Genomic DNA, 14115 nt, shown 5'->3' with positions numbered 1-14115 from the left:
CCTTGTTGAAATAGCTAGCTGCTTGGATCTACTGTGTATGGGAGGTGATGCTGCTTCAGTCTATGTGGGCGTAAAAAAAAGAAGCAAGTTCTTACCTCTGATCATGTAATTTATACTGCCATTAGGTTTATTTCAGGCTCCCTCACTCATAATGGCTCGGAATATAATAAGCATTCAAGCAACCAAGTAAAAGTCTTTGCAGGAAGTCAAGTGCCAAAAGAAAAGCTTAACTGATTCTGATGAACTGTTCATGTTGCACACTTTGCAATTTCTTTCTCTTCCCACCAGGTTGCCATTGACTTCACAGCCTCCAATGGAGACCCCAGGAACAGCTGCTCCTTGCACTACATCAACCCTTACCAGCCCAACGAGTACCTAAAGGCTCTGATAGCTGTGGGGGAGATCTGTCAAGACTATGACAGGTTTGTCAATCTTTTGTTTCTCAGAAAAGGCTTTTTGTGGCCTACAGGGACTGTCACTGTCTCCTGTTGTGAAGCAGAGCTGCAGAGTGCTCCTCACATGCCATTTCAGTGGAATCTCTGCCAGTGAAAGGAGCCACTCCATCTGATCCACAGCATTAGGACTGTAATGGAAACAGTGCAGTGTTGAAACAGAAGGGCAGAGAACCCTGCAGGTCATTATAGCTTTGCTCGCCAGTTTTTTGTGACACTATGGGAACCGAGCTATTGACCACCGGCTCCTTTCCCTCGCATTTATTCCTTCATTGAAATGAATTTGGCACTTTTAATTTTCTCTAACAGACGGGTTGCAGTTTTAAGAAAAAAGTCAGCGGTAACTTGCAGCTTAAACACCGTCGTTCACGATAGTAAATACATTTTAATCTTCTTATAGATGAGAAAACTGTTTGTACCTGGAAAAACTAGAGCAAGTAAAGTTTTGCCTCTGCTGGCATTATTTATGCATGAGGCTAATCTGGGGCTTGAAGATGGGTCTTGGTGGCAGCAGTCAAGGACACTTATGCAGTTTTGTGGATGTACTCCTTTACGGTCATTTTACATCAGGCAATTTCAAAGTAAACATTAGTTTTCTTCCCTCTGCCTGTGTGCGAGATAGGTGACATTCTGACCTTTTTCACCCTGTCAGCCACCGGCATTTAAATCTTGCAGACATCAGATTTTGATGGACAGAGAGTAATTATCAAATATGGGGATTTCTTTCGAATCCATTCAGGCGTCGTAGATTGAAAAATAAATAAAATGAAGTGAGACTAAAGTGTTTGGGTTAGAGTTGAACCCGGGCCATTGGATTTAGCCTGAGCACCCTGTAAACTAAACTGGCACCCAGTTTAGGCACACTTGTTCTGGCAATGCGAATATCTAATTAGCCAATCACATGGTAGCACCTCATTCAAGTATATAGATGTGGTCAAGACAAGCTGCTGAAATTCTAACCAAACATTAAAATGGGGAAGTGGGAAGTGAGGAAGTGACTCTAAACCTGGCATGTTTGTTGCTGTTGAGTATTTAAGAAAATACTGATTTATTGGAATTTGAATGGTCCAAAATATCCAGTCAAGGGCAGTTCTCTGGGTGAAAATGCTTTATTGATGAATAGCCAGAGTGCTTCCAGCTGATAGGAATGCAACAGGAACCCTTCAAACAGGACACCAGGTACCACTCGTGTCTCAAAGAACAGGAAACTGAGGCTACAATTTGCACAAAATTGGATAATAGAAGACTGGAGAAATGTTGCCTGGTCTGACGAGTCTCTATTTTTAATGCAACATTCAGATGGCAGAGTCAGAATTTGATGTAAACAACATGAAAGCATGGACCCATCCTGCCTTGTGCCAACATTTCAAGCTCCTGGTGGGGGTGTAATGGTTTGGGGGATATTTTCTCAGCACACTTTGGGCCTCTTAGTCCCAACTGAGCACCACCCGAGTACTATAGCTGACCATGTCCATCCCTTTATGACCACAGTGTACCCATCTTCTGAGGATAAAACACAATGTCACAAAGCTCAGATTAGCTCAGACTGGTTTCTGGAACATGGCAGCAAGTTCACATTTTAAGATGTTATGGAACAGGAGATTGTCATCATGGATGTGCAGCCAAGAAAACTTTTATCAAAAAAACGAAAAACTAAAGACATCTCCGTGTGTACCTTCTGTTATTTCATTATTTTCTATACAGTGCTATGTTGTTCCTGCCATGTTGATCAAATCATAATCATTCTTATGTAACTTTCATTTCCTGCCGCGTAGCTGCTAAATATTTTTAGTCTTGCGTGTCACAGGTAGTAGCCTAACTCTACCTGCGAGTATGTGGCGCTTCTTGCTGTCGTGCTGTTTTACATGTCTGTCATAGTTTCTTTGCTCTCATAGGAAGCTGCATGTGGCTGCTTCTCCTGTGGATAGCTGACTGATACAGTTTCTTCTCAGCATCTGTTGCAGCGATTGGTCCTCCTTCTTAGCTCGCACAGGCTCATTACCCTGATACAGACGAACACATGCTGAGATAGGGGCTGACACCAGGATAGCAGGCACTTCAAAAAGAAGTGGGAGGCATTATGGCTGGAGAAATAACAGCATGGTGTAGAATCTGATGTAAAGACAGAGGTGGTGCAGCATGAAGCCTGTTTTCCTCTGAGGATTCCTCTTACTGTAAATACTGGCTGATGTACTGTAGTTATAATGTTTGACTTCAGTCACATGTATTTTTAATGATTGGCCAACAGAGCACAAATATTACAGTATCGATGTGTAAAAAAATATCTTTAGGATACTTGCAGGTATTTGCTAATTAATGAAAAATAATTTGTGATATTATCTGTTTTGGAGAAAGACCCTCTCATCTGTCAAAAGTAAGCCAGATGAGGATTAACACCCCAACTCCTGATTTATGCAGATCCTCCTATTGAATATCAGGAGCACTGTCTGGCTAATTATAGCATGCAAGCGATAGCGCCGGAGACACTGAAATCCTGCCTGTGAATTTTCAGTTCATCTTTGTGGCTTTATTGCATCCATGTTTACACTGATGCACACCAGCATCATACATGGAAACATGTCTCTGGGCCAACAGCGGCTGCAAGTGTAGGCAGCCCTTCCCTTGGAATTGTTATTGAGGTGTAAAATGTGGGCAAGCAAACCTTTTAGCCTTTAGTGAATATAGGTGATGTGGGATTTTAGAGTCCGTGCAGAGGAGTGCATTACAGAGCTGGAGTGACTAGCTTTTGTCTGTGTGGGTAGAGGCTCGTTTACCTTGCTGAGAGGGCTATTACACCGGGCACATCGCCCTGTGGCTCCTCACGTGTGCTGATGAAGAGGAGAAAACTGTGACCTCCGTGGACTTTGGGCAAAATTCATATGATGAAAATGACTTGTGGCCAGTCTCCTCTGTTCTCTCGTCTGGGCCGATCCTATGTCATATCATATTTAATAAGTTTCATGAAATGTATTTGCTGTGTTATCACAACAGTCCCGGGGCCAGGATAATCAGTTTTCTATGTAAACAATAACAGGAACAGAATACACGCCAAAGCAAAATTGGCTCAGCTTGAATAACTGCTTCCACATTAAAATATTTTCATTAAAGCTCTTTCTTTACACTGGCAAAGCTGGTAAAAACCAATACAAAACCCAAAACATTTTTTCTTTCCTATTATCTTGCATTGATACAGAATGCCTCGATGTGTTTGAAAGGTCAAAATCGTGGGAGTAAAGCCTGTATTCAGTTGGAAAGGAAGGCTGTTTTTTTTTCCTCGATGAAAATGGATTTAACTTCAGTTGAAAACATTTAATTGTTAAAGGGGATATTAGAGCTGCTTTCATACTGTGGTATCACTTGCCCAATCTATTGAACAGGAAGTCTATAAATGTCAGTGGAGCACTGTTACTGGAGTATTTTAGCGCATTAGCTGGAATACGTATTCAAAAATAAGAATACATTAATGTTACACGGGCACCTGTTTGCCTTGTGAGCCATAATCAGTGATGCCTTGAAACTACAAGCTGATAATTTATTATAGTCCCAGATTATGGCAAAGTCCTTAGATTGTAACAACAACAATAATGAGTACCTTGGAGATGCATAATACCCATTAACTATTTTATGTATATCATGCGTGGAACTGCCAGTTATCACACACCGCGTATTTCCTGTTGCCACTTGGCGGCGCCATAAGTGCAGCGTAATATAGGCACATAGATGTCTCCAGAGTCCCATCAAACGTCAAGTTTGGAAGAGACTGGACAATGTACAACTGAGTTTCTGGTGTTTCCTGTGGCGAATACATTTGGCGAGTCACAACCAGTGTTGGTCAAGTTACTTGAAAAAAGTAATCAGTAACTAATTACTGATTACTTCCCCAAAAAAGTAATCCCATTACTTTACTGATTACTTATTTTCAAAAGTAATTAATTACTTAGTTACTTAGTTACTTTTTAAAAACACGATTTACAACCTGAATAGGTAATAAAGCGATAGATCTTTCAGCCCAATTCTGCTTTTTCTGCATAATCCATCATACAAAATGTAATCAAATGGAAAAGTCTCTTTTTTTTAAAAACTTGTTTTATCAGTTTTAATCTTTTAACTTTATGCATCAAGTAAAAATTTTATTATATGCAACATTCTCTGACTGGAAGAAATTTGTTTAACATTTAAACCTATTTTCTGCACATTCCAGCACATAAAATAAAATATTTTTTGTGTTTACACTCACTCTTTCAAATAGATGCAAGTGAAACACAGCAGAAAATAAATAAAGTCAAAGACTAGCGGTCATTTTGCTCTATTTTCACCTGTAAAGCAGGAGTGGGGTAGGCGGAGGTTTGCCCTGGTGCAGGTGTGCCGCAGCGGTCAGTGAAAGAATCTGCGCGTTTCTCGGTGAATTTCCCATTACATCGTAGCACACGCACGTACTTTACTCGTTACTTTAAAAAGTAATCAGATTACAGTAACGTGTTACAAGTAACGCGCTACTGCCCATCTCTGGTCACAACAGACATGACCTTTTACGAAAATTCAAAAGCTTTGCAATTTAATGTTACTAAGGTCTTTAGATTGGACTCACCAAAGATCATGTCTGAAAATATCTTTAGCAGGATTTTTTTAATGTAAAAGGCCTGAAAATGGCAAAATAAATAAATAAATAAATTGCACTGAAATTACACTTTAAATCCAAAATGGCTGAGTTCCTGTTGGATTTTGGTTATGGTTCCAAGAGATCTCAGGACACTGCACGAGGCTGCCAAATTTCAGACAGATAGATGAAATGCAGTGCAGGGGATGATTTTTTGAAATGTTGTAGGTGGTGCTGTGGAGCCGTTTTACCATATTCAGTGATCAGAGCCCCCCCCCCCCAAAAAACAAGAAAGCTGTCATTAGGCTTGAGAAGTGGGGCAAATTTCTTGACTTTTCAAGCTTGCCAAGCACTTCAACAACAATTTCCTCTTTCATGCAGAATAGGCATGGCACCATGGCATGCATCACCACATTGGTTTTAAGGTGAATGCAATCAGCCTGAGAGGAATAGTACAATCAAAATTTCATGGCAAATTATTGGAATTCACCAACATGCCCTTCAACAACAATCAAAAGCGCCACACTTTAATATAGGCAACATCTGAAGTTTAAACTGGCCAAAGAGGAAGTTGTTTGGACAAAGTCAAAAGTTCAAAAAAGTATAAGGCCTGGTGGACTTCCTGTTGGGTTTCCATGAGTGGACCCCACTCGTGTGTAACAAACTTCATTCAAGTAGCTCGAACTATGTCTTGGTAGTACTTCATTAAAGATGTGTTAGGTGGCGCTATAGAGCAAAACTTTTTTGAAACCATAAAATATGTAACTTTTCACCAGACTTTACACATGTGCTAATTTTGAGTACTTTTAGGCTTCATTACTTCATAAATAATAACAAATGGCGCAAATACAATGGGGCCTTCCCACTGTTACTGCTCAGGCCCTTATAACCAGTCATTTCTGTGGTAGTAAAATAACAATCCTGGTACAGCTATTACTAATTGCAGTACAACTAAAACTTGTCAAGCCGAAGTTAGTTCTTTCAATAGTTATCAGGCAGTTAAGAGTTATTGCTCCCTCTGAAAGTGTGAAAATCATCTCTGTGCCAGTGTTTATGTAAGTCCACAAACACCAGTTAATCAAACACTTCTGATAGCTCTGAAAAGCTGCCTCAAAGCCACATTAGCCACTATAAGTGGATAAAAGGCTCTCCAATCAACACTTGTCCATGCACCAAATAACACAACTTCCTAACACTGTGCAGTTTGCTGGCCACCCTCTGAGGCACCCACACCATGTCCTGAATAAATGAATAAAAGACATGATCTCAAAATGTTTGTTCAACCCCAAACCAAGAGCTGAAGATGTTGTTTGCGATTGCACGGAGCTGGGTTGGCTTGTCAGTGATGAAGGCATGAAATCGATAAATGTCCTGATAACAGAAGCGGCCATTAGACAAAGCTGTCTGTAGGCAAAGAGTCCCTGATGTGACTGAAAACAAGTCGTGACAGCTCCAGTGCTTACTCTAAATGCCCAGAAATTCCCAAAATATTACTGTAAATACTTTTTGTTTGCCGGAATACATTAGATTACTTTACAGGCATTACTGTATGTATTTGTATACTGCATATACAGTAGTTTTTTTCAATAAAGCTAATGAACAGGATGCTCTAATGGGGTGTAACAGAAAGTGAGTGACCAAAACAATATCCTTCAGTTTCCATAATGCAACCCAAATGTGTCTTTTGCTCCTATCCCGCCTGGTTAAACCCATGGCTTTCAAAACAGATCAAATCAAAAGAGCAAAAATGGAAACAGGACAACGAGAACAAAGCTGAGCTGTAAGATATGTCATGAAGATATAAAAATCATGTCTTGTATTGTAGGTAGTGTGCATTTGTTGTGCATTTCATGTTTGAATGTCTGAGTGAATGCTAGAGGAAGATATTCCACACAGGTACTGTGTAACTGTGAGTAACTTTCCAGCATTGCTGTGCAGTGGAGTTACAGGCACTGAATCCCATTAGTGTGCTGCAAACACTTGCTGTCTACAGCTGAGGTGTGGGGTTCAGGGTCAGGTTCAAGTTTACTTTAAAGCTGAACAGGACGTTGCTTTTTCATTTCATAAAGGATATCCATACTTAGAATTCAGACACGCAAATAAAATTGTAGTGGGCAAATATAATACACTTTATCTGGAGTGTACTATCTTGTTATTCATACAAACTGTGCACCCTGGCCTCTGACTGGAGGCAGCGAATCCAGCTTAACAGACTTTTGAAGTAATATCTTCCCATCTAAATGGTACAGTGAAAAATGAAGAGGCTAAAAATTGTTAGAAGCTCTGTGAACAGGTGCAAATGCTGTCTGCACTGACTGTGGGACAGATTTCAAATTGTAATTCAAGCTTTTAACACGTTCTAAAATGCAAACAAGCATGAGGTATGCCCTCAGAAATACAAACAGATGGATAAGCCATCAATATTTTCCAGATTGCAATCAAAAGGCAACCACAGATTAAAATGCAGTTGCTTTAATTTGTAACTGATTAATTTGCTTATCGTTTCAGTGACAAGCGATTTTCAGCTTTGGGGTTCGGCGCCAGAATCCCTCCGAATTATGAGGTGAGTATTTTTTGTGTGCATCTCTGTTCTCCCTTTTTACTCCTCTGTTCTAAACACTGTGCTTCTTCCAGTGATAATGATGTGTGCTGTATAGAAGTGTGCTCTTACCGAAACCAGGTATTTTCCACTAATCTGGGATTTGACGTTACGTGAGCCATTTTTCATGACCTGTTCCAGGACACAATTTGTCATTCAAAATTTCACATTTAAAACTAATTACCGAGGGTATTTTTATTCATAAGCCCCTCGTCTTAAAATATCCACTTGTCTCGAGAAAATATCACGTTACAATGACACAGAAGCCCCAGAGTGTTGATGCTCAATTTACATAAGAATTCATGAGTGTGAGAGCATTTGTTTAAGCAAATTAGACTTTGGGAACCGAAAGCCCTCGGTGATTCTAAATAGAGCCCCTGGGAGATGTCTGTCATGTGAACAGTGAGCACACACACACACACACACACACACACACACACACACACACACACACACACACACACACACACACGGACGAAACACCATCCTCACATAGTCTATCAGACCAGAAGGGCCTGTGTTTAATGTAAGATTGTAATGTGCTATTCTTCAGTAGGAAACACTCATAATTATCATTTCAATCATGCTCAGCTTTGCAGCTCAATAATGCAAACTATTAATTTCTGAATTTGCCATAGCAGTGATTTCCTCACAGGAGCCAATTTTATTTAAACCGTGTCCTGTTGATCTATTGTCGCTGGTGGCGCAGGTGATTCTAAATTAAGCTATTCGATAAATCATAAAGTGCATCTGTGGACTCATAGGTTAGGGACTGTACTAGGTGCCAGAAGTGCGAGGGCTCTTCTGACCGCGGTACCATTTATTATGCATTATGCATAAGTATTAAAGATGTTAATTTAATGCTAAAGATTTATCACATACAGTATGAGCTGTGGGAATTAATGAATAAAAAAAGAATAAATAATTTTTTCTAACACAGCACAAATAATACAAAACAAGTAACAAGTAGTTGAGTTGTATTATTTCTACACATTTCATTGCAAAATCTTTGACCTTTTTCATTTTACTATGAAGCCTTTCTTGGCTGTAACTGCTGATACTCGTGATTAAATGTGTGTTATTTAAATCTTAAATACAGAAGAAAAAAAACTTCCAAAGGTTTAGTCAATAATGAAATTAGGATTGTTTTTGCACGTACGTCTCCTTGGTTTGCCTTTCAAACAACCACGATCTTCATTTGCATCTGGTCTTGGGCCAGTTGTTTTCTTCCAAGTGACCTCTTATGTGCTTCCCAGGTGGCCGGAAAGTATCCTTGATTTTTAGCTTGATTGTGACTGCCATTAGAGCCACCTGCTGAATGCAAACTGCTCAGGAGTGAGTGTGGCACATATTCATGCAAATAATCTCCTGACCACAGAGGCACATTCACAACAACTAGTGCAGTATTTTATACGATCAAAGGAACAAAAAAAATGTTACGAACACTACAGTTTCTTTAAGATTGTAATATTAATGTCTGACTGTCATACAACAGTTGGAATAGCTCAAATGAAACTAATAATATTACCAGTGCCTAAAAATGCTCTGTTCCATCTAAGTGTCTCTGAAAGCTATATGTGAACCAGAGGCACAATCAGAAGCACACAAATGGACCATTTAAAAGGGAGACGGCTGTTAATAGCATTATTAGACATTATAATGTCATTAATGTTACACTTGGGTGTTGTACTGCTGCGTCATGTGAGAAAGTCTGTTGTTAAACACTCTACACTGTGACTCACTTCAGGCTGTAAATCACGTTATAGACGTGATTTACAAAAGTGACGTTAAAAAAAAGTAGCCAGCTGGAGAAGAGTCAGTTGTCACTGATCTGGCTGACAGTTGGTGCCTGTGGGGAAAAAAAAAAACAGTTTCTTGTGAGAGGATGGATTGAGAGGGGGATTTTATTTTTGCCAATTAAACAGCTTTGAGATAAACAAAATGTATCTGACATTTGGATTGCAGGGAAAAAAACATTTAAAAGAAGAGTGGGTGCAAAGCCTGTTTTAAAAAAAACAGATATTAAGCACGTAATACATGCTTTATGCTCATTACTGTATAGTGTGACGAATAATTGGTTCGGGATATGTATACAAATAGCATAGATAGACTGCACCATTATGGGACATACGCAAGCCTCGTTAAAAAAACAATACGTGTCAAATTTCGGCAATATTTGATGAACATTTTAATCACAACTCTTGATGTTGTTGTCTGTTTACCACCTGATCTGATCTAGTTTGCCTTTGACTAATCTTAGGAAATGCAGTATTTCCCCTTGATTAGTTAAAAAAAAACCCCAAAACCTAATCCTCTTGTTGGACAACCACGCGATGTGAGTCACTATTATATTTACCCTGTGTCTTATTATCCTGCTGTCTTGTGTTTACCTTATATGACTTTTCCATGTGTTTCCTGTTTTACTGTGTGCATTATGTTTTGTTTCACTTCCTGTGTCATTAGTTAGATTTAGTTCAGCCATGTACTCACCTGTTTCTTATCATCATCATTGTCGTCCCGGGTATTTAACTGCTTAGTTTCAATCAGTTCGTTATCTTGTAATTTTCTAAGCCAAATGTGTGTTTCCCAGTCCAGTCCAGTCCAGTCAGCCAGTTGGTCCATTTGAAAAACTGTAATTTTTACTGGAATAACATGAGCACACAGAAAACTTGTCTTCAGTTTTGGTCAACTGCTCTTTTTGATTCTATTTAGATCAAACGTTTGTATTCACCTAACATTTTTTAACAGAATTGCAGTAAAAAACAAAACATGGAAGTAAAAAAAGGTTCGATTTCTTCACCAAATCCTAAATTGGAAGCCTTTCACACTTTCTCCTCTCGTTCCCCACTCACAGGTGTCCCATGACTTTGCCATTAATTTCAACCCAGAGGATGATGAATGTGAAGGTAGGTTGAAGGGCTTTGTTTACCTCCACTGATAGTAGTAGAAACAGCATCTACACCACCGGTAAAATAACACAAACTAATTAGGTGCAACCATTTCTGTCTCTCTGTAATTTTGTACTTACTTAAAAGTTAGTGTTTTAATGTGATAATATTCATGGATTTCATAACTGATTGGTTGAAACCTAAAGTGTCCGTCTTCAAATTGTGAAAAACAACAACAAAAATAATTCAGGCCAAGTTTGTTAGTATTCAGCAAATGAGTCATCTGACTGTACACTTCAGCCTGGACTTGTTAACTGACAGGTGTAGGTACCTGTGATGATGTTTTCTTCAATCCGCTCTTGCTTTGATCAGAGATCCAAGGAGTGGTTGAGGCATACCAGAACTGCCTTCCTAAGATCCAGTTGTACGGCCCTACCAACGTTGCTCCGATCATTAACAGGCTAGCCAAGGTGGCGGCAGGTGACGGCAACATTAAAGATGCTTCTGTGAGTGCACATTTTTACTCTTTTTTTCTTTTTCCTCAGAAATATTTGGTTCTTTATTTTATACGGCCTTTTTGTTTTTCCCGGGGTTTCTTTTTGCCTCCCAGTGAAATTCCTCAAGACAGCATTGCTAATAGTAGTAATTTCCTTTGGTCCAAAAGAAGTAGGAGCCCATTATAAAACAAGTAGTACTTTTTAAATCATACAGAGCTGTATTGACAATATTTCATTCAACATATTTTGATATCATTTCCTTTTTTGTACAGCAGTTAAAGTGTGTCTAATAGAGTTACTTGCTGCTCATGTTTCCTAATGCTGAGAGTAAAGACTCAGGATTTTGATCCACCGCCTGCACAGACATTGTGTTCTGAACTATTACACATACTGTGATTGCACTGACCTTCATTATAATTTATTCCTAAATGTCAGTCTGCCTTTTGAACAGTAACAGCAAACAAACTTCGACTCATTGGACCAATCCGAAGTGTTTACAGTACATTGTTCCATGTTAATATCCTGGGTCCATGCTGCTCAAGTAATTACACACTTGAAATTAATTTTGCGCACACGGACACACATGTGGTGTCTCTGCTTGTGATCTAGTTGTTCTTTATCTTATGCTCTTTTTTTTTATTATTATTTGTTTTGGACTCTGTTGTTTTCTATGTAACATTTTTGACTAACTAACACAAACACATAATCTTTTCTACTCAGCAGAGGCTGTAAAATGATCCAGAACAGCATGAAAGGCCTCCTTCAGATGACAGCGCACACTGAGCTTAGAACCACATGTTGCGGTTGAAATGGGTTAACGTTAGCATGGATTAATTCACAGTGAAAGGTTTTATCTTCTTCCAGCGATACCACATCCTGCTCATCCTCACGGATGGTGTAGTGACTGACATGGCAGACACACGTGAAGCCATTGTACGAGCCTCCTACCAGCCTCTCTCCATAATCATTGTTGGTGTGGGCAATGCCGACTTCACAGACATGCAAATTTTGGATGGAGACGATGGAGTCCTACGCTCACCGAAGGGCGAGCCGGTCCTCAGAGACATTGTGCAGTTTGTGCCCTTCAGAGACTTCAAAACGGTCAGTCCTTCTCTCCATCTGTCTGCTTTTGTTGACTTGTTCAGGATTCCTTTCAATCCTGCTCTGTGTGACTGCTTAGCATGGGATGCTCTCAAAAATAATAATTATTATAATTTTATTAAGCCCTTGTCATTTAAAAGAATAAACAGGCAGCTTTTGCTGGTTTTTCAACTGCTACAGATGGCCATCATGGACTGGAGGAAATCCAGAAATGTGCACACACGAGAACGGTTTCTTAATGTTGTTACATCCAATTAGTAATTTTTCCGATGTATAATTGCACCGTCTGTTATAGATCCTTGTTCATGTCTCCCTATTTTCTGAAAATATGCACAGAATACACGGAATAACGAGTTAATGCATAAACTAAATAAAATCTTTTCCTGACTCTGCATTCATCTGATAGTACACATCAGCCAATTCAGCCACAACCATCAAAACGCCATATCAGTGAACACATTTCAAAGTAATGTTGTTCATTGCTTTGCTGGAATTACAGAGATTCGGACAGTCAATGCAAGAAGACCTAAAGCTGTTCTGGCCACTTCTGATGAATCAGATTCATTTTAATTTACTTACTGCATATTAGGTTAGTGTTTCAGTCTGAAACTATCAGTTCATGCAAGTCACTTAAGTTGAAAATGAATTATAAGATATGTTGCCACATTTATGTTCCTGTAATGTATATGTATAACTTTATGCTACTGTGCAACTGTAGATTGCCCCTTAATAGTAAGAAAAACACGAATAAATCAGTGGCAATACAGTAAAACAAACACTGCAGGACTTATTATTTTGGTTGATGTAACTCCTGGGAGTGAGACAGAACAGACTTTGTACAGAGTAATGCACACAACAGGTGCCATCTAATAGAGGTCTTACTCTGACGTACTTTTAAAAATTTGTCTGAAACAAAGAACATCATTATTGCCACCAGAGGCTCTAGATGTAGATGAGAAACCTTATAACCTTTATGTTCCTTATCACAGATTAAAACAATATTTAACAATTGTCTTAACAACTCCAGCTGTTCTCTAACTTTGTTGCAGGCATCACCTGCCGCCCTGGCCAAATGTGTTCTGGCAGAGGTGCCCAGCCAAGTAGTAGAGTACTTCAGCCACAAGGCCATCTCTCCTATGAGTCCTATGAGGGACTTACCGACTCCCATCCTCAGCCCAGTTGCCACCACTCCAACAGAATAACTGCACACCCTGTTCCCGCGACCAAGCTTTGACCACAGCATCAGTCTGGCAAACTGAGAAGGATGCTTGTCTCACTTTGGACATAAACTGGAGAAAAAAAACCTTCTAAATGTGTTGTCGCTCGTGTATTTCATTTTTCAAAACAAGCAAAGTGTTTACACAAGGACGGTACTACAGAGATTGTGGGTTATATTTCTGCGCTCAGTGCGGATTGAGCACTCGTCTCTGACTGTGCAAATCGACCATCCAGCTGTTTCAGCATCAGGAGTCCTGGAGGATTTTTTCCCCCCATGATTTTTATGCATGCAGACAAATCCCTTAGTGACGATCTACTGATCGCGGCAGGCTTAATATTCTTTGTTGCCCATGAAGTTCAGCTTTTTCCCCTTATACATACAGTGTGTTCAGATATTGTTTTGGAGAGGTACTATACCAGATGATTTCATCGCAATTTGATTGTTTTAACTTAAGTATGGACGTGTGGATGGTTTAAAATAGTTAATAACAAATAAACAATTTGCCCTGCAAATCAAAATCTGTCTGCAGAATTGGCCAAACAACCCATGACCTGACATTGGAATAAATGAAAACGGTTGCTAAGGCTTAAAAGCTTTTTTTTTTCTTCCAAAAGGCAGCAACCATAATCAACAAATCAAGAGCAGCCCTCATTGCAAATGCAAGAACTGGCACTACTACTTCTTGGCAAACAAAAACAATTAGTGCCATGTGTGATTGACAGTTGGACTGTACAGGTTGCCAAATGTATGTATCCTGTGTAA

The 14115-nt window shown here is 39.4% G+C and overlaps 1 protein-coding gene across 2 annotated transcripts in view; it reads left to right on the top strand.

The window, feature by feature from the left end:
- cpne7 (copine VII) overlaps positions 1-13336 on the top strand; it is a 30618-nt gene extending 17282 nt beyond the window's left edge. For both annotated transcript variants that reach the window (XM_085354773.1, XM_085354768.1), the window contains 6 exons: positions 289-422; positions 7558-7612; positions 10503-10554; positions 10909-11042; positions 11898-12134; positions 13184-13336. In XM_085354773.1, coding sequence (XP_085210899.1) covers positions 289-422; positions 7558-7612; positions 10503-10554; positions 10909-11042; positions 11898-12134; positions 13184-13336 — 765 coding nt within the window. The remainder of the gene's footprint in view (positions 1-288; positions 423-7557; positions 7613-10502; positions 10555-10908; positions 11043-11897; positions 12135-13183) is intronic.
- The last annotated feature ends 779 nt before the right edge of the window (positions 13337-14115 follow it).

Source organism: Diplotaxodon limnothrissa, linkage group LG1 (assembly GCF_057381915.1).
Source record: "Diplotaxodon limnothrissa isolate DT_005_m linkage group LG1, D_limnothrissa_male_GT1.1, whole genome shotgun sequence".
NCBI classification, from domain to species: domain Eukaryota; kingdom Metazoa; phylum Chordata; class Actinopteri; order Cichliformes; family Cichlidae; genus Diplotaxodon; species Diplotaxodon limnothrissa.
This window is presented reverse-complemented; position numbering and strand designations above follow the sequence as displayed.